This window comes from Athene cunicularia (genome assembly GCF_003259725.1).
Source record: "Athene cunicularia isolate RWA chromosome 9 unlocalized genomic scaffold, athCun1 chr9_part1, whole genome shotgun sequence".
NCBI lineage: Eukaryota > Metazoa > Chordata > Aves > Strigiformes > Strigidae > Athene > Athene cunicularia.
In genome coordinates this window covers 17,709,799-17,728,439 of record NW_020799110.1, presented here as the reverse complement: position 1 = coordinate 17,728,439, position 18,641 = coordinate 17,709,799, and the positions used below count along the sequence as shown (strand labels likewise).

General features: G+C 35.2%; 1 protein-coding gene across 1 annotated transcript in view; it reads right to left on the bottom strand.

Annotated features, from left to right (window-relative positions):
• Positions 1 to 18,641, bottom strand: part of DNER (delta/notch like EGF repeat containing) — a 93,164-nt gene that overhangs the window by 62,227 nt on the left and 12,296 nt on the right. The window contains exons 3-4 of the mRNA XM_026854999.1: positions 8,199 to 8,293; positions 5,598 to 5,764 (exon numbers count right to left, since the gene is read on the bottom strand). Of these exons, the coding sequence (XP_026710800.1) occupies positions 5,598 to 5,764; positions 8,199 to 8,293 (262 nt within the window). The remainder of the gene's footprint in view (positions 1 to 5,597; positions 5,765 to 8,198; positions 8,294 to 18,641) is intronic.

Here is an 18,641-nt window from a genome sequence, read left to right as displayed (position 1 = left end):
ATCTCATGAAAGCTGTATTTTAAGCTGTATAATGGAAGTGCTAAATAAAGCACAGAATCAAAAAGCAAGTAAATTCAAGCTCTTTCCAAGCATTTTTTAGCAACTATAGATATACAAACTTTTCTATCATATTACCTATGGGGATATGGAGGCAAAATACTAATACCTAACTATCCGTTTTAGTATTTTTCTGAAATATCTCCCATCATTGCAGCCTCCGCAGTGGGCACACCAAGGCAGAAAAGCAATTTTTTCAACATTTTAGCATGGAAGCAGATGAGAAGCTGGTTTTGTCAACAGCGTTAATATCCTAATAACCGTAATAAAAACCCGAAAACATAATTGTATTTTTTTTATGTTCTTGGAAAATAAGAAGGGAATAGGCTGCATGCAGAGTCAGCACTGCCAACTCCATGCTCTTCATTATGCCCAAAATCTCAAAAGAAACACCTCAAAGCTGAAGCAATAATCATACAATATGCAATTTTATTACCCAATTTCCAAATTCATCCAACAACAACAACAACAAAAAAAGCTATGGTGGTTTTTATTACTAGCAGAATTGGACTTTTAAATATAAATTGCTAACTGTATACCAGTATAGGTATACCTATACCAGTTTACCCAGTAGATTGGAAACTGTGTGAAATTACAACCGACTATAGATCTCACATCCACAGGTGTAATTTAGCACCAAATTAACTGACTTATGAAGAAACAGATGATATACAGTCACTATAAAACTTCTAAAATGTGAGTATTAAAAAAATAAAAATTAATGCTTTTGTTATGTGTTGGTTTTGGTTTTTTCACTATTTTGATAGCAGACTGTGTTTTCAGAATCAGTGTTCCAGTTTTCCTCCGGAGTGTGATTGCATGTTTGTATAAAAAAAGACGCATGCAACAAATGGCAGATTTTTTGAGAGAGTTGCCATACAAGCTGAAAATGTCCTTTGAAGTCCTTCAGAGGGGCCCTTTTTATTTTCTAAAGGAAAATGTTGATGCATTATTTTTTCAAGAGAGATATTATTTAATCAATTTAGTAAATCTTACACACTTGCAACAAACTCATACAGAAAAAGATATACATGTTCCTGTACGTGTTGTCAAATCTAGTATATTATCACCTGTAAGAGAGAAGTGCACAATGTTGGGCGGATTAGATTCCCCCCAAAACACATGACAAAAAGCACTTTCAACTCACCACAGAGATCCTTAGCTGCAAGCTATTAACATTCATGAGAACTTCAGTCTGAAAGATTCATGCACCAACTGACGGTGCATCAGGGTATTCTTATCTCATTTTTTCAGACCTGTAAAATGTATTTCATCTGATTTCAATTTTTCAAGATAGATTGCAGTGAAGAATAGGTGTGTGACTGTAACAAGGTACATTTCTGCAGTTACTCATTTTCAAGTATTCTAGTGCCATTATTGCTAGCATGAAGATCCTGAATGAAAACAAATACTGATGAGACATTTTATAAATATGATACCTTATACAAGAATCTCTCTAACTTCAAAGAACATTGGGACAAATAGTATGAAGCTGTAACTCTATTTAAGTAAAAGGCAGACTTTCCATGAATTAATGTGTTTTAAATGCTGACCCCTTAACTGCCATCCCTTATTTAAAAATATTATTAATTCCCTCCTGCTTCACTTTCCAACTATTTCTCTGGCAAATCTCGATATCTACACATAGCACTCCAGAGAATAAATATTTTTCTGTATAGATATTAAAAATATCAGCTATTCAGAAAAGCCCTCAATAAAATATTTTTTTTTCTCAAAGTCCTGAATTTGGGCATAAAACTTTTGAAATTCTCTTGGCATTTAATGAAGCATTTTTGTTGCAAACAGTGAGCAGAGATCAACAGTTCAGCTGGCTTGTAGGACAGATCAGCCATCTAATGATTACCTTTGTCTGGTGGTAACCTGGCATTAAAAGCCACCAGCACCTTGAGATATGCTGTGTGCTTCATCCTACACCTAAACCACCCAACCTACCGAGCAAATCTGTACTTTCAGGGGCTTTTTCACTTCAAAACCTGAAATTTCTTGGTCTTTTTTCCATTGGCCAATAAGTATAGTTTTTAATAAAACATGATAAATTATTTTACAAGGATGGCATGTGTGTAGTATCAAATCTTAAAGACAAACTCCTTAAAAATCCTCTAAACAAAGCAGCCAGTTTAAGAACGTGTTACAGGAAAGTATAAGCCAGTCTCAAAATTAGTACTCTTTCCCATCTACTGGGGCTTATTTTAATGGGGTAAATGCTGTAATTTAACAACTTAATCATGCTGCATAATCACAGCATCATAATTCTTTTCCTGCACTGCAAAAGACTGCTTGCAGATGCAGTACCCATTTTATAAACCACAATACAGAAAACAGACAGCTCCTTTTCGTTTTGTTGTGTTACACTCTTCTTCCTTCAAACCCTTCATTCTCATACAGCGCAGGTACTGTCTCTGGGGTAAACAGCACTATGATCAAGGTGCCTATTTTTAGAGCTCAGACACAGCATTCTTCCTAGCCTCTAGACATTGTGCTCTGAATCACATGACCAGCAAATCAGTAAATTGCTGCTGACTTTTGAGTCTTTTCAATCTTGTCTAAAGAACTTTAAACTTGGGTCACCATGAGGTAACATAAATAACATTTCCCTAATTGTTTTATCTTTGACATAACTATCTTATTCAGAAAGATTTGCTAGAGGTAATTAAAGCACCTTGCTGAGTAACAAAACTTCGAGGCAACACAGTGGGAAGCGACTCAGATAAGACACAGATCAAAAGACACACACAAAAAAAGCCCGAATAAAACCACTCAGTTCTTTCACATTTTTCTTTTATACGTCTAATTAGAAGTTTTTTAAAAGATCAAAAAAACTGCATTGTACAGAATTCACCAATTAAGAGAAGAATCCTTTAAAAACTCATTTGAATGAAGAGAAAAAGAGTGGGGGAAGGAGGAAATTACATAGGATAAATATATTGACTGGCATGGTCCACAGCCTTACTGTGTGATTTTATGCTTATAGCATCCTACAGTAACTTGTGGCCCCATGACTGTTCTAGCTCAAATATCATCAATAAAAGCACATGCTACATTATTGATTTTTTATATAAAATTATCCAATTTACTGTACCTTAGAATAAGTTTGTTGTGTATATCAAGAAACATATGTAAAATTTATTCATCTGATCTTACTGAAAACTAAACTATTAAAAACTAAAAACTTAAAGTGAAGTGAGTCAGATTCACGGACCATTTCTATACATCTGGATCAAATTTAAAGTAAAGATTTAATTATTTTTATATAGACCTTAGCTGAATTATGTATTTCAGTTGAGTTTGGATAAAATTCAGTGGTTTTCACATTAAATTATCAAGTTCCTCTTTAAGTTTTACCCCCAAGACTTACACTTTATTGGATGAGAATTGATGATGGAAAGTAAGCAGAATATTTCCATACAATTGAGAAGAAAATCCAGAGGCTACTCTGTTTTCTCTTTCTTACAATAAATGCTTGTCACAAACACTTTTAAACTCATCCATGTTTCAGTTTCCCTATTCCTTGTATTTCACCATTTTTCTGCTCAAATGTTTTAATAAAAGGAAATTATTCTGGAAAAAGCTATAACTAAATTAAGGCTACATAAAATAATTTATTCCAGAAAACAGTTTTCTCATTACTTGATTATATCATAGTATAGAGTTGCAATGCCTCAGGACTAAAAGATAGGCAGAGGGAATGCTTCATATTCATTTTCTACCAAAAGCGCTACAGGTAATCCATCCATTTGCTAAAATGAATAGGATTTATAAAAATTCAAATGCACTATATCTGCACTCATCCTTACTAAGCACTCAGATGCTCCTATTCATGAATGTATCACTGTGTTATTGGAGACTCCCTGCTGCTCCATGCATACGCACTTATGATTTACGTTCTTTACATAAATCACATTACAACAACAAAGAAATTCTACAGAGAATTTCACTATCAGGAAATAAAGAAGAAAGATCAAAGAAAGTATCAAAAACCACATGGAATTAAAATAAGAGGTCTCAGAAAACTTGTAGTGAATGAAATAAACCAGATCATTAGTACAATTTTTATGAACTATATAGATTCTTGTTCTATACTCATCGAGGAAAAGGTATGTTTTCACCTTGTGATCTAGCGAGACAGCTACAAAGAGACAAGTAGGACAAGGCAAACAATGGAAGAGTAAGACAATCTTCGTTTTAGTTATCTAAATTAATAGCCTGTGCTGCATGGCGTGTACAGTCAATAGGAGCCTTCACAGAGCAACTTAGGCCCCCTATTTGGGAGCTTATAGACCAAGCTCTGCCTTTAGGTACTTTCATGAGTGCAAATTATCCTGTCTTCAGCAAGTTTTTACTTACTTTTATCGTACATTAACTACCACAAGGCAAATGCAAAAATTTATTCCTGAGGAAGACACGTAAGGAGAGTTATAACTGATAAATTAATTGCAAAACTAGATTAAAAGAAAAAAGAAACTAAAACTAAATATCTCAGAAGTAAATAATAAAGAAAATATATGAAACTGGAAAATTATGTTAAGAAAATAAATAGCACTAATAGAAACCACTACTGACAGTAATTAAATTATTAAATTGCCTTCAAGCAATATCTTTGCTAAGTGACAGCTCAGAAGGGAGAGAATGTGGCACCACTACTGCATTTGGGGTTTTTTCTGTATTAGCTACACACTTGGAATTTGGCCCAATGTTTCTGCATCAGAATGCTTTTAATTTTACATTTAATAGCATGACAAGTTGCCGAATAACAATTTGTGGCAGCTTATACTTCATTATACGATATACGGCATTTCAAGCAGATTACAATAAATGCTGTTATTACAATGACTTTGGTTTCATGTCATTGGTATAATAAACCATCTGCCCAGAAAGCTCAATTTAATTAAGTCTATTGTGTCTATGCATAAATACTGCATTAAAGCAGTGTTATTTCCCATACACTTAAAAATAGCATATCAGCCTATTTTCATTACACACCTTCCACAAAGATGCTTAACATTTAATTGCCCAGTGAAACATACAGTATATTTCTAAGATTTCATACCCACAGAGACAAAACTAGAAGAGAAAAAGTAGTGCAAGTGAATAGTTAGAATATCAGATTTCCTATTATATTTGAATGTTTTTCCAAGTTTACTGTGTAGAGACTTAAGCTTCTTTACAAAGTATTCCATGATACGATATCTGAACAGAGAAACACCTCAAACATTCAGAGCTATTTATTGTAGCATTTAACAAAAGCTTTACAGCTGATTAAAAGAGACATATAAAATACATTGCATCATCTAAAGGTACCAGGCAAAAATCACCATCTAGATTTTAAACTGACTGGTGTCACCTGTGTACGAATTTGTCTGCTTTGAATGAACCAATGTCTAAAACAAGGTTCCAGAATAACATATGGATACTTCAGCAGCACTCAAATTAAGTCAATTACGCCTTTGTTTCTCTAAATGTTGGGTAAACCATCGGCTGTCACCTAAATGTGATAAACAGAAAGTCACCGTGTTACTCACCAATAAAGTAGTTGTTTCCTAAGGCAAGAATTTCTTCAGAGAGAACAAGTCCACCCAGTGCCTGGAGAAGAGTGACACTTCTGCCATCAATCAGTGAACACTGTTTAAATCCAGTGGTTGTGACTTTCCATAGCAGGATAAGAGAAGCAGTAGCATCTTGCCTTATTCTAAGAAAAGAAATTATAAGACTATTTACATTGAGGAAGATTGATGTTCTTAGGAAGTACATCACTGCAGAACAAAAGATTATTAACAAAGAAGGAAAATTTAAAAGTAGCAAGTATGGAATCAGGAAGAGACCTGAAGTTTTTTAGCATGTCCACAAAAATAAAAAATGCTTCAACAGTGAGATTTGCATAATAGTATATGTAATAGCAGATTTAATAATACAGTGTCTCAATTTCTAATACATGAAGGACACCATCTTAGTGCCCAAGAAGTGTTTTACGTAAACATCACATAATAGTAAAGCACCTTTACTCAGCCTTTGCATTCATGCCTTTTTGGATAGTACCTCTGTTCTACATCTACAATGCCATCATTTTCTGCAGCTGAAGTACATCCAGACCTCTTGTTTACTGAAGAGCATCCAATGTTTGTTCAATTCAAGGAGATGGATCCTGGTAGAAATTCTCATTTGTCTGACATACGAGATCGAACGTTCAGGACAGTTTATTCTTGTAAATCAAATGAGTCATGTAATGCTCCCAAGGTTACTGAGTCCACGGTGCCTTCCTGAATATTGACAGACTGGATAAAGTAGTATCTACAATTGCATACATCCTGTTGGCTCCACTAGGGAGCACTGTATCTATGTCAGTCAGTGTTTCTTTCAGGATACTTTTTTCCCTACTCACCTCCATAGAGAAAAGATAAAAACCTGACATGTTTCTGTCAAGTTCCCAAATATTTGCATTAAATTCCTCTGAATGAATCCCAAATGAGTTTGAACGACCCTCCAAAAATTCAGACACAATTGCATCTAATTGCTGAAAACTGGTACTTCTCTCCTGCAGAAAACAGGCCTCCAAACACCCAGAGATGAAGTTCTGTTCCACAATCTCCTGTAATGAAATAGTTTAAATCCTGCTAAAATCACAAGGCAGTTTCTCCCTTGTCTCTTCTTATTTGAGTTCAAAACAAGAAATGCAAAGTTTTGTAATCATCTTTGACACAAGTTGAAAAATACTGCAACTAGACATCATAAGAAACAATTTTTTTTGCAGTATCTTGTGTCCTCGTTAAGAACAACCCCCATCGCTACTCCTAAAGCTGACCATCTCACTTTCAGAACAAAATAGCAACTAGTTTCACAGTTTAGGTCACACCTGACAATCAAAACAAAATTATTAAATTGAAATTATTTTCCTTTCACAGACAGCCATTGAACCAGAGATGCTACTTGGGGCCTTGAACACAGGAAATACAATGAAATAAAGACAGATATTGACTTGAATTAATCTACCCAAATGTAAAACACCACTAAAGATATATAGTGTAAAAAAATGACCAAAAATGACTGTGTCCTCTGAAACCTCCTTTAAAATGAGGTCCCGCCATGAAGGGCCTTAAATACAGATGTAGAATCCACAAATGCCAGCTTATTCTTGATTTCAAGAAAAGACACTTGTTTGCTTACAGATTCCAGTCAGCCAGAGCATCCACACTCACAGATCTCTTCCTGACTTAGGCTTAACGCTCATGAATGAGCACGATTCAAAGTTCCGTGGGAAGAGTAGGACAGCTCCCACGTTTAACAGTTACTGCTCCAAACTGTCTGCAGCTTGTCTGCTTGCATCAGTTTGTTTTTTCCTGCGAGCATGGCCTTTTTTAACTGAAAGCTGGGATTCTGAAAGATAAGATGACAGTATGAGAAAAGTAGGCTATTTTTGGAAAATTGAAGTCTAAAATGGCAGTAAAACTGTGAGCCAGAGAACTACGTTGGCAGCTTTTTATTTGAAATAAAATTTCTAATAAGAAAACGTCTCATTCCAGCTGACAGAATCAGATCTTTCCAGGAAATCAGGTTTGGTTAAGTAAAAGTAACAAAGCAAATATTTGATCAAAAAGCCATGAGTTTGAAAAGTGAGCAACACAGAATAAATTCAAATTTTTGAGAAATGTTGTTTGCAGGACATACACAAAAATTTCACAGCTGATGACACCCAAAGCAATAATCCAGAAATCAAATACAAATGCACAAAATACAGCATTTATATAGTAACCAGTAACATTTTCTTCCAGCAAGTACAGATTGAGAATAAAGGAGGGAAAAAATGTGTTCACTGCATGAAGAAGGGAAATGTCCTCTCTTCTCCAAACTGACATCTTTATCAAATCTGCCCTAAATTCTAATGCATTCCGATAGCCCAGAAACAGTTTACATGCTTATATCTTCTAAAACATTAAATATGTGGGGGAAAGCATACCAAGCAATGAGTTGTTGTGGCACTGCTAGATGCCTGATGTCTGTCTGAAGTTCTCTCATATACTTTTAGCCATTTGACAAATCTGACTATCTGAAAAACTGTTGTCTAAAATATCCAGGCAAATTAAAATAAAAGCATTTTCTATTTCATCACACATTACACATATTCTTACTTTATTGATGTATTCTGTGGAATTTCAAAGGAGATAAGCCGACCTCCGGCAGAGGTATTGGAGCTGGCATTTCCACAAGCCACATCGGGGGTTATCTGAAAATAAAAATAGTTTTATTTAACACTAAACCAGAAAGTCTGACCAAAGAAAACATGAAAGATTTTTTTTTTTTTTTTAATAGCACTAATAGTCCAGGAGTCACCTTTTAAAAATCACCAGAATAGAGCTAAACATTCACCAAAACATTTATGCTATCAATAAACATTCTGAAAATTCACATAACCATTATTTCAGGTTTTTGCTTTAACAAAAATTTCCTGCACATAAATGTGAACTTCTAAAGGCATCTTCCTTTAAAAGTGATCGTGTTTAGAAAAAAGATGAATAGGCTTCTCGTCTTTTAAAATAAAAAAGCTCTAACATTTGCCACATCCAAAAAATACTTCATCATTAATTTAGGTGGTCATGGAGGATTTGTAACAGCAAATACTGTTATTATCTTTCTACTACACTGAAATATGTTTTTTTCCAAACACAGATTACTTTTTAAAATACTCACCCACTTGCCCATTACTATTTTTTCCAAGTAAAAGTTGCTTACACAAACAGTGCTTTCAAATGGAAACAAATCATGAGCACAGTTGATAGTGAAAGAATGTTATCTGCCAAATCTGTTATGCCTAGTAGGCGTAGAAATCAGTTACTGTATTAACTAGATCAAGACACCATACAGGATGCCATACAACACAGAGGAATCAAAGGCAGACTCCTTAATTATTCATATCTTGGAAAGCAGTAATTCCATAAAGACAGTCTGAAAACCATTAGTGTTTCCAATGATACCTTTATTTCAAGTAAGTAATATTTTATGTGGCATAATTGAGTCTTTCTATCACCTAAAATAACATCATCAGTAGTTTTAATTAAGCAGTTTTCAGGTATCTTCATCAGCTTGCCTATGAAATATCACACTGTAAGAAAAAAAAATCAGTCATTTTCATCTTCAAATTGCTAGGCAGATTTTGCAATGTTATTTTCTGTCATCTAGAAGACGTGTGCAACATTTTTACATCAGCCTTACTGGCAAACTGAAAATGCAACCTGACACACTTCCATGAATTAATCATCCATCAAAAAAAAAAGCCAGACTCTAATTTGTAAATTTAAGTAAAATTCCAATTCATATTTTAAACAATGCCATGAAACACTTGTGAGAACATGAAAAACAGAAGTCCAGAATATGATTCAAGTCATAATTTTTAGGAGACTCAGAGCTGATTTTGACTCAGGCAAGACAAATACTCAGTATTCACATTCACCAAAAATGTCTAAATTACTTGGCACATTGTTGAATCCTCTGGTGCATATAATATGAATACATGTCACTTATGAAAATAACGAGATGCAATTTTATTGTATTTGTTGAAATAAATTTTGAAAAAGAATATATCTATTACAATTTTTCAATCTTGGAAATCAAAATTATGGAGTTAACATTCAAAGCACAGTGAATTCAAAATTAGTCTGGCTAACACTCTTCCTTTTTTATTTGCCAACATTTAAACTTTCATTTTCTTTAAGAATCTATATGACTACCGGAACAAAGGAAAAACAAGAAATCAACATCTCTATTCTCACACAGTCGTATACTACATCTAAAAATACACTCAGTTTTAACACTTTCAAAGTATTTATTAGTTTTACGATTTCATGCATCTATTACCTTGGAACACAAGGGGAAAAAACGTAATTTAAGAGTGTCATTTACCTTACTATTCAATATTAGGCGTTTGTAAAGTAAAGGGTATTGCTCTCTTTGAAACTAAAATTTAAAAAAAAAAAAAAATTAAAGAAGCAAGAGCCGAACAAAGCAGTTGCATAGTAAGAGATTCAACCTTGTAAAAATAGAAAAAACTAAAACAAACCCACTTGTTTGCAAACACAGCAGAATTAAGGATTACTCAGCATGAAAAGCACAGATAGGAAATATTTCAATGGTAATCAGAAGAGCAAAAAGGAAAATGCACGATTTTTGACTGTTCTATTAAAAGATCTGTAATGTTTGATGTCTTTATCTAGGAACTCCATTTGTAATTGGCTCTAAATTCATGTTCTAAGAATCCAATAAAATAATCATCTAAACCAGTAGGACACTAAACCTAGCATTTTATAACAGATGAAATTTAAGTTGTTTCTTTTTATATATATAAAAAATCTGGGTACGTGGATTAGACAAAAAACACAGGAAGAAGAAGCAGCTCTCATAAGGAACAAAAAATGGTTCCATAAGTGTCCTATTTCAGACAAATACTAGAGACAAAAATGACTGCTTTGACACCTGAATAATGAAACAAATTATACAGTTTTTCACAGCTGTGAGAAATTTGCATAAAGAGTTTTATGTCTCTTTCCTATATTAACAGAGCTCTCTGCAAAACTGAAAGATTGAAGAATGAGGGCAAAGAAGACCAATACATTACAATAAGAAAGGACACTGAGAAGATGAAAACAATCAAAAAAAAAAAAAAAGAATAGGTAGGAGATATTTAAAACAGAACTCACTGGAAAATATACTTTTAAAATTTTCAGAAGGTAAAATAAAGAGCATTCCTATCCTAATTCCTCAATAAAATTTAAAAAGTTAAATGGTTAAAGTAAAAAATACAGTCCATATAAAGTCATTTAAAGATAATCTTAAAAAAAAAAAAATTACATATAACTGCAAGGACATCAAACCCTTCCAAAATTTCCCTGAAGCATTCAATGACACAGAACTTTTAAGCCAGCAAGGAAGCTCCTTGGGGAACAGACTTATAGATACAACACAAATGATGTAGCTACTTTAAAAATAGTCACCAAAGAAAACAAAATCTTCACACACCTGCCAAAGACTAAAGTATGTTTAGGAGCTGCTTACAAAGATAATCTCCTACATCAGTATGGAATATACTGAATAATTGCTCTTTTAATATATTACTTAAGAGTTTAAAACACTTAAATATCAAATTGCTGATAGGAAAGAATTCCTCTTCACACGCATGTTCCTTAAATTTGCATTCAAATCATGTTTTTGTTTTTTAAAAGAGAACATGATATACAAGAACTACATTTCTGCTTCAACTTTCCAAGTCTTTACAAAGGTAAAAAGAGAAGCATCATTTGAGAAAGCAAGAGTGAAATCTCCAGAAGACTACACCTGTTCCTGCAGTCTCTTCCTGGACCTTAACAAGACAACAGTGAGCTGGCTAGAAGATTACCTTACCAGGCCATAGCAGTGGCACAGATGAGACTGCAAAGGAAGTCAGGTGTGGTACCTACAAAGAGAGCAACAGACTGTTCTTCCATATTACAACTTTTCTGAAAAAATTAAATAATATGAATTTTACAGATGCTTTCTGCCTTACACACCAACCAGAATAATGAAATAGACAATTTAGTAAGTGCTGAAATACATACATAAATCCCAAGGTAATAATTTTTACATGAGTGCCTGTATTACTTTGGTAAATTAAGTGTACAAGCCTTCAGTTCAGTGAGGCTAAGAAAAGTAACATACAGATTCTACATTTATGCTAGGATACATATATGCAACCTCTCACTACTAGTAGTTATCTGAAGATACTAGTTGTGTATGAAATTTCACAGTGAGTTTCTTGGAAAGCTGACCAGACATCTGTAATTCTTCAAAGCCTCATCAACACTGCAAAATACAGGCATTCTACTACCGTGATACAGGTTTGCATTTCTTTTGTATCTCAACCCACTGAGTTTAAAGACCCACAGAAGGCAAAGCTTCTTGCAAAACATGTCACACTTGCCTCAGACTAAAGTGGTCTGTAAGTGGAATGACCAAATTCACATCAGTCTCAGCAATTCCTCACTATCTTATTAACAAGATATTAATGAATATTTCTGAAAACTAACAAATACTTCCAAACACTGGAAGAGGCTCTCCAGGTATCTTATGGACTCCCAGCCTTGGAGGTATTCAAGACTCAACCAAACACAGTTCTGAGCAACCTGCTCTAGCTGACCCTGCTTTGAGCAAGAGGGTTAGACCACACAGCCTCGAGATCCCGTCCAACCTACACTGTGGTTCTGTGAGTAAAAATTCACTCCCCGAGTCAGTTGCCTACCAACTCTTTCCTTTTCCTGTAAATTGCCATTGTAACTTCCGTGACATCACGGCTTTCACATAAACCCCACTCCAACACACAGTAAGAGTGCTTCATTTTGAAAATATTCCCAAGGTTATACAAATAAGTATGTGTGCATGCGTGTGCACACTCACACAGGCATCTCTGTAACTGCCGCTTCTCTGCTAGCTGTGAAGGTTCTCACTGGCTAATCTCTTGTCTTTCCACCTGTTCTCCTATTTTTACCTCTAATGGGGCAACAAAGAAATCTGCATGGTCTTGCAGCCAAAGCAGTAGGGCAAGTCAGTCTGGAATTAACTCATCTCCACACATCATTCTTGAACTAAATAAAAGAGATGAATACAAACTCATCTTACAGAAAAATCAGTGCTTAAAAGAAAAAACACTATGCTTTAAAATGTAAACATATTTGAAAAGACATTATGTTAATGGAAAGAGTATGAAAATTAGTTCTTTGAGAAAAACAAGGCTATGTTCTGGGGTCGTCTCCCATTAAAACAGACATGGTGATTAAGAAAGATAACCTTTAATTTCTTCGGTAGGACAGAAACTATCACGATGAATGTATTATGAGGAATGATCCTGCAAATGCTAACTCTTTCAAATCATCTTCCAAGGGATTACATATTTTTAATTCAATAAAGCAAGTTTTATAATGTGCAGTTCTGCCTTTTCTGAACATAATATTCCATCAGGATAAGGACTGCAGGATTTCTTCTTTTCCAACCCTCTAAGGGTGGTAAGAGGTAGCTTTTATTTTCTAAGAAGCATGACAACTTTGTCAGACTTCCTTATGCAAGGGAAAAATCATGTTAAAGACATAAAACAGGTTAGATCCTGTCGATAATATCTTAAACAGCTGTCTGCAAAGAATTAAAAATGGAAAAAAGACGTAGGAAAATAAAAGGCAATATAATAGAACCATAAGAGATTTCTTGTAGTCAAGATGCCCAGCAAACCAGGGTCATTTCCAGCATGAAATCCATTCATAGAGAAAAAAATTATAAAAGAAAAGCAGTTCCCTTGTCCCGTAAACGTGAAAACCTACTGTCACACAGCTTAACCTCCACATAAGTGTATTTGTTTCTACCCTCCAGAGTTTCATATGGGACAACGCTTGAATGAAAAACCAGAACAGAAAGAAAATAAAGGCTTACTTCTAACATATCTCACCAGTGGGAGAGAAAAGCAAAACTGTTTAGAGTAGGAGTAGTGCCTCTCTGAAGAACACCAAGGGAAGACTGACAGACTGCATCCAAAAACAGTATCAAATGAAAAACACTTGCCAGTTATTGTAGCACTGAAATGTGATGTAAGGAAGGCTGCATATCCACCCAGCAAATTCTGTTGCTGGCAGTTTGTGTTTGCTCATCTGAGCAAAAGGCACTTTGTAGAGTCAGCAATCACGGAGCCAAGAGGATCCAGCGCACTCTGGTGCATGGCAATCCTCTAGACAACACTATTAAAACTTTGTATTTCTGTCACAGGTTAATAATGGCAATATTACACCAAGAGGTAGATGCTTCAGCGGGCACAGTAGGCTATCTTAACACAATGACACTTTCTCAGATAAATTACCTGGGCCATCATATTAGTCAGGTGCCTTCTTGTCTCAGGATGGCTACCAAATTCAATGTCAACTTCATAAAATCTGACAATCAGTCTGTACAGGTTTTGGCCAGAATAGAGTTAATTTTCTTCACAGTACCTTACATGGTGTTATGTTTTGAATTTGTGATGAAAACAGTGTTGATAACACAGATCTTTTTGTTAATGCTGAGCAGTGCTTACACAGCACCAAGGCCTTTTCTGCTTCTCAAACTGCCCTGCCAGCAAGTAGGCTGGTGGTGCACAACAAGGTTCGGGGGACACAGTGGGACAGCTGACCCTCACTGATCAAAGGGATATCCCATTCCGTATGATGTCATGCTCAGCAATAAAACTAGGTTGTGGGGGATAGAAGTTGGCCAGGGCTGCTGTTGCTCAGAGACTGGCGGTGCATCAGTCGGTTGATGGTGAGCAGCTGGGTTGTTTTGCACCACTTAGTTTTCTTTGTTTTGTTTGGGGTTTTTCTTTGTTGTTTTCTTTTTCTCACTTTTTAAAATTATTAAACCGTCTTCATCTCAATCCATGAGTTTTCACACTTTTACCCCTTCCACTGGGTTGGGGAGTGAGCAAGCAGCTGTGTGGGGCTTAGCTCCCTATCCCCTGGCTAAACCACAACACTGCCATTCAGTAAATATCTCTTGCTTGAACAAATAATGATCATTTCTTATTCTTGAGTGTATGGAGCTGTTCTGAATAAAGGTAAACACTGTGGAAAGGAGTTCATTAAGCAAAAATTCCACATAGTCATATCTTTACATGCAGTGTGAACTTTGTGGAGTAGGGCTGATGGTTGGACTCAATGATCCCAAGGGTCTTTTCCAACCTGAATGATTCTGTGATTCTGTAATGCAGGTCACTGAAGAGTAAGCTACGATGTAAAATCCAACGAAAGACTGTCAAGTCAGCCATAGATACTTCAACTCCAACACACTGAAAGGCAGAAAACACATCAGGAGGGGTTTTTTTGCTCAGACTCTCAAAGACTTCAAGATGGGATGATTCCTAGATAATCAAAAATCCTGAGCCCACCCAACAATACAGATGCAGCAAGCAGGGCTTCGGCATTTTGACATAATTGCACTCAGTAGAGTTTTCTCCAGGGCATTTCTGTTCTTAAAGAGGAGTGCCAAGAAAATAGGATAAGAAAAGGGCAAGTATACATCCTCCAGCCACCTATTTCCATGTGAAACATTTTTCTAAGCTGTCATTTCTATGTATTTAGCAACCCCAAATAGATCTCACCTCCATGATTCTGTTCAGCCTCCTTCAGCATCCATAGCATACTTTGGCAAAAAATGCACAAACATTTAGCAACACATAAGCAGTCAAAGGTCTCTGTTTCAAGCAGAATTATTCCTTAAGCATTGCTGCAGAGCAGGAGCACTCTATTTCAGGATTTTCCACCTGACCCAGCTATACTCCTTTTAAAGGCTTATAATCTGTTAAGAACACATGTAAAACAAATGCTGTCCCCATTGCAAGGGGAATTACAAGTTTATTGTAGCCTCTAATCACTAGCTCCAAACGCTTGAATCTGAGTGGTAGCATTGCAGTATAAATAAAAGGTTAGACTAGGACTCGCATGCCTAGCATTCTAATTCCTGGCTGCATACCTGGCAAATCACTTTACTGCTCTGTGCTTCAGTGGCTTCATCTGTAAAATGTGAATAATACTGCTGATTTCCCTTGAAAAAAATTTGAGAGCTACTAAGGAAAAGTAATATATGAGTACAGTACTGCTATTCTTACAGTTGATTTTGTACACAGAAACCTTTGTTGGATCTGTTAGTTGAGTAGGGTAAACAAAATGGTTTCTTTTTTCTTCTATTATTGGCTAATATATATATTTTCTGCACTGTAACACAAAAGATCATTGAAATGGGGAAATGTGGATTGCTAGTTGTATCTCTCTTGCAAGGGGAACAAATTAGTTACCCAAAGTAGGAAAAAATGTTCTCTTTCAACAGCTGAACACAAAGATAAATTCCTATTATACTAAAGAAACCAACAGACAATATTTTTCTCTCAATGACCTGTGTTTGTAGCCCTTAATCTGCATATCAGGAAAAGACTAATTTCTTATAGCAAGAGCTGTCTAAGAAAACAAACTGTATCCAAAGGCATCTGTGTGTTGTCTACTGGTGGAGACATTACTGAGAAGGTTCAGTCAAGTCAGCATTACCGAGTATATCCCTAGTGTCTATGGAATACAGAAAAAATGTCCAACTGTAACCGTACATCATGCCTCTCTTAGACAATGTACTTCTCTCAGCTGTTCATTATTTGAGTTCGCAAAACTTGCTGAAAAAGCTTCCATGGAAACTTGTCCTTGCAAGATAGTGAGAGCTTTCATTTTGAGAGATTCTGTCAAAATTTCTCTCTAAGCAGAGAGACAAAAGAGTATGAAAACTATTAGTTCACTTGCAGTATCAGTACACAATAATGTGAAAAACAGGATGACTTAGAAGATTTTAAAAAACAAAACCAAACAAACAAAAATCCCAACATAATAATAGCAGCCTTTGTTGCCTCTGAATCTCAAGGAAGATCAAAACAGTAGGTTTTTGCAACACAAAACCTAGAGTTACTTTTTTTTTTTTTTTTTGTCCTTTTAAGAGGGCAAGAAAGGACAAGCTTTGCAAAGCTTTTAAAGCTGTGATAAAAGGTAACAGTTTCCTGCTTAACACTTAACTCTTTACTCTTGAAGTCTCCACTGAAGAGGCTTGAACACAGACCTTAAGGCAAATCAACTCTCTTTAGTTTAATATAGGTCAGAGAAACTGAAATCTCTTTCTTTCGGATAAGCATCTCTCTCACTGTGAATTCCAAAGGACAGAAGATCATTATGCTACACTAGAAAGACCACAAGAACCATCACAATCTATTAAACACATATCAACACAAGTAGTTTCATAATAGGGTAACAAATAACTTCCATGTTAGTGCTAATAATGCAATCACAATTGATAACATATATGTATTTCTCAAGTAACAGGAGACCTGCAGAAGGGATGAATTTCAGCTATTAAAATACCCACTTGCGAAGGATCTGTTTGGCTGAAATGCTTAGTGAATTTACCTAAAATGCAAACCAGGCAGAAATGTTGCTTATACAATACCAGACAACAGATTGAGCAAGAAGCACAAGGGAAATCTGGTACAGAGAAGGGCATGCCCTTAATTGATCAGGACATATGGAGCACCCATGCAGAGATGACACTTCTTTTAAACTAAGTAATAAAAGGAGATCGTTGTTCGTTTCTGCTTCAGTGCGCTCTCCAAACTCCATACTTGGTGCCTGACATATGTTCTAGTGTAAAATAATAGATATGGGAGATGGAATTTCAAGAAATAAAGCTCTGTTCTCCAGACATTGCCCACCAAAACTCCCACTGAAATGGGATACAGCCCTACAACTACTTGTACCTCAGATATAATCTGAGAGTCATAACACATCAAATATATATTTTACATAGGTTGACTTTAATTTGAAAAACTGATTTAAATAAACATTGCAGTAAAAACATGAACAAATTTGTTTGGGCTAGCAAAGAATGATGAAAAATATACTTATTCCATGATTAAACTTATGCCTGTTCACTTTCTCATTACAGATTGTGAAAACACCTCAGAAGAATCACACTCCTTGAAACACTTCAAAAACAGATACAGCTGACATTTAACCTATTTATCCCTCAAAAAAAACTCAAATGAAATAATTTTACAATGCATTTTTCATCAAGAAAAAGATGTCATGAAGATTTTAATTCTTTGCCTACTGAAATTATAATATTTCTTCACCAACAAGCTTCTAATGAAGGCCTGGGTGCTTGCTACTAAGTTGATCCAAACAAAATGAAAAAAAAAGGCACTACCATTACCCCCAAAACAGATGCTCACTTCTATGGCAGACTGTTCTTTGGGATGCATTTTGTACATAGTTAGCATTATTATAGGTGGGTGATCTTTGGATCTGGTTTCAGTACCAACCACAGTAGGAAAAGTATATGCAGGAGTAGTAGTCTCACACCTCCAAGTAAGAGAACAACAGTGAAGAGAACGACAAATCATTCTTGCAGTAATGGACTTCAAAGAAGAAGGGAGGAGAATGGTCATGTGATAGAATGAACTTAATACACAGAAAAATTATCCAGAGATAAATAATCAGTTTTTCTTTGCAAGAAAACATACTTTCTATCTATACTTGGTTTTCACATGTAAAGATTAATATTTAACAGTAATTGGGTTAAGTCTGATACTTCTTTTTACTTTTGCAGATACTAGAGTCTAGGCAAGACATCTAAGAATTACTAATAAAACAGCGTACAAAACAATAGAAAGCAAAGGTCACATTTCTTAAAGCTCATATGTTGTGTGCTTTCCAGATGCAGTTTTGCCAGACACTGTTAAGTTTGTCATTTTGCTAAAAGACACAACAAATGTTTAGAAGTTTCCTCCATCATCATTGCATCACTAGAGTTGTGTACTGTGTAATATATTGACTACCAGTTTTAATCCCCAAATAACTATGTTTTCTTAACACTGCAAGGACATGTATTTTTCAAAACATGCGATTATAACTGCAAACAGAAAAAAAACATATTAAAGGTATTGTTTTAACCTTTTAATTTTCCTAAATTTATTTGAAGTTTGGAGATACGGTGTCATACAAATGATT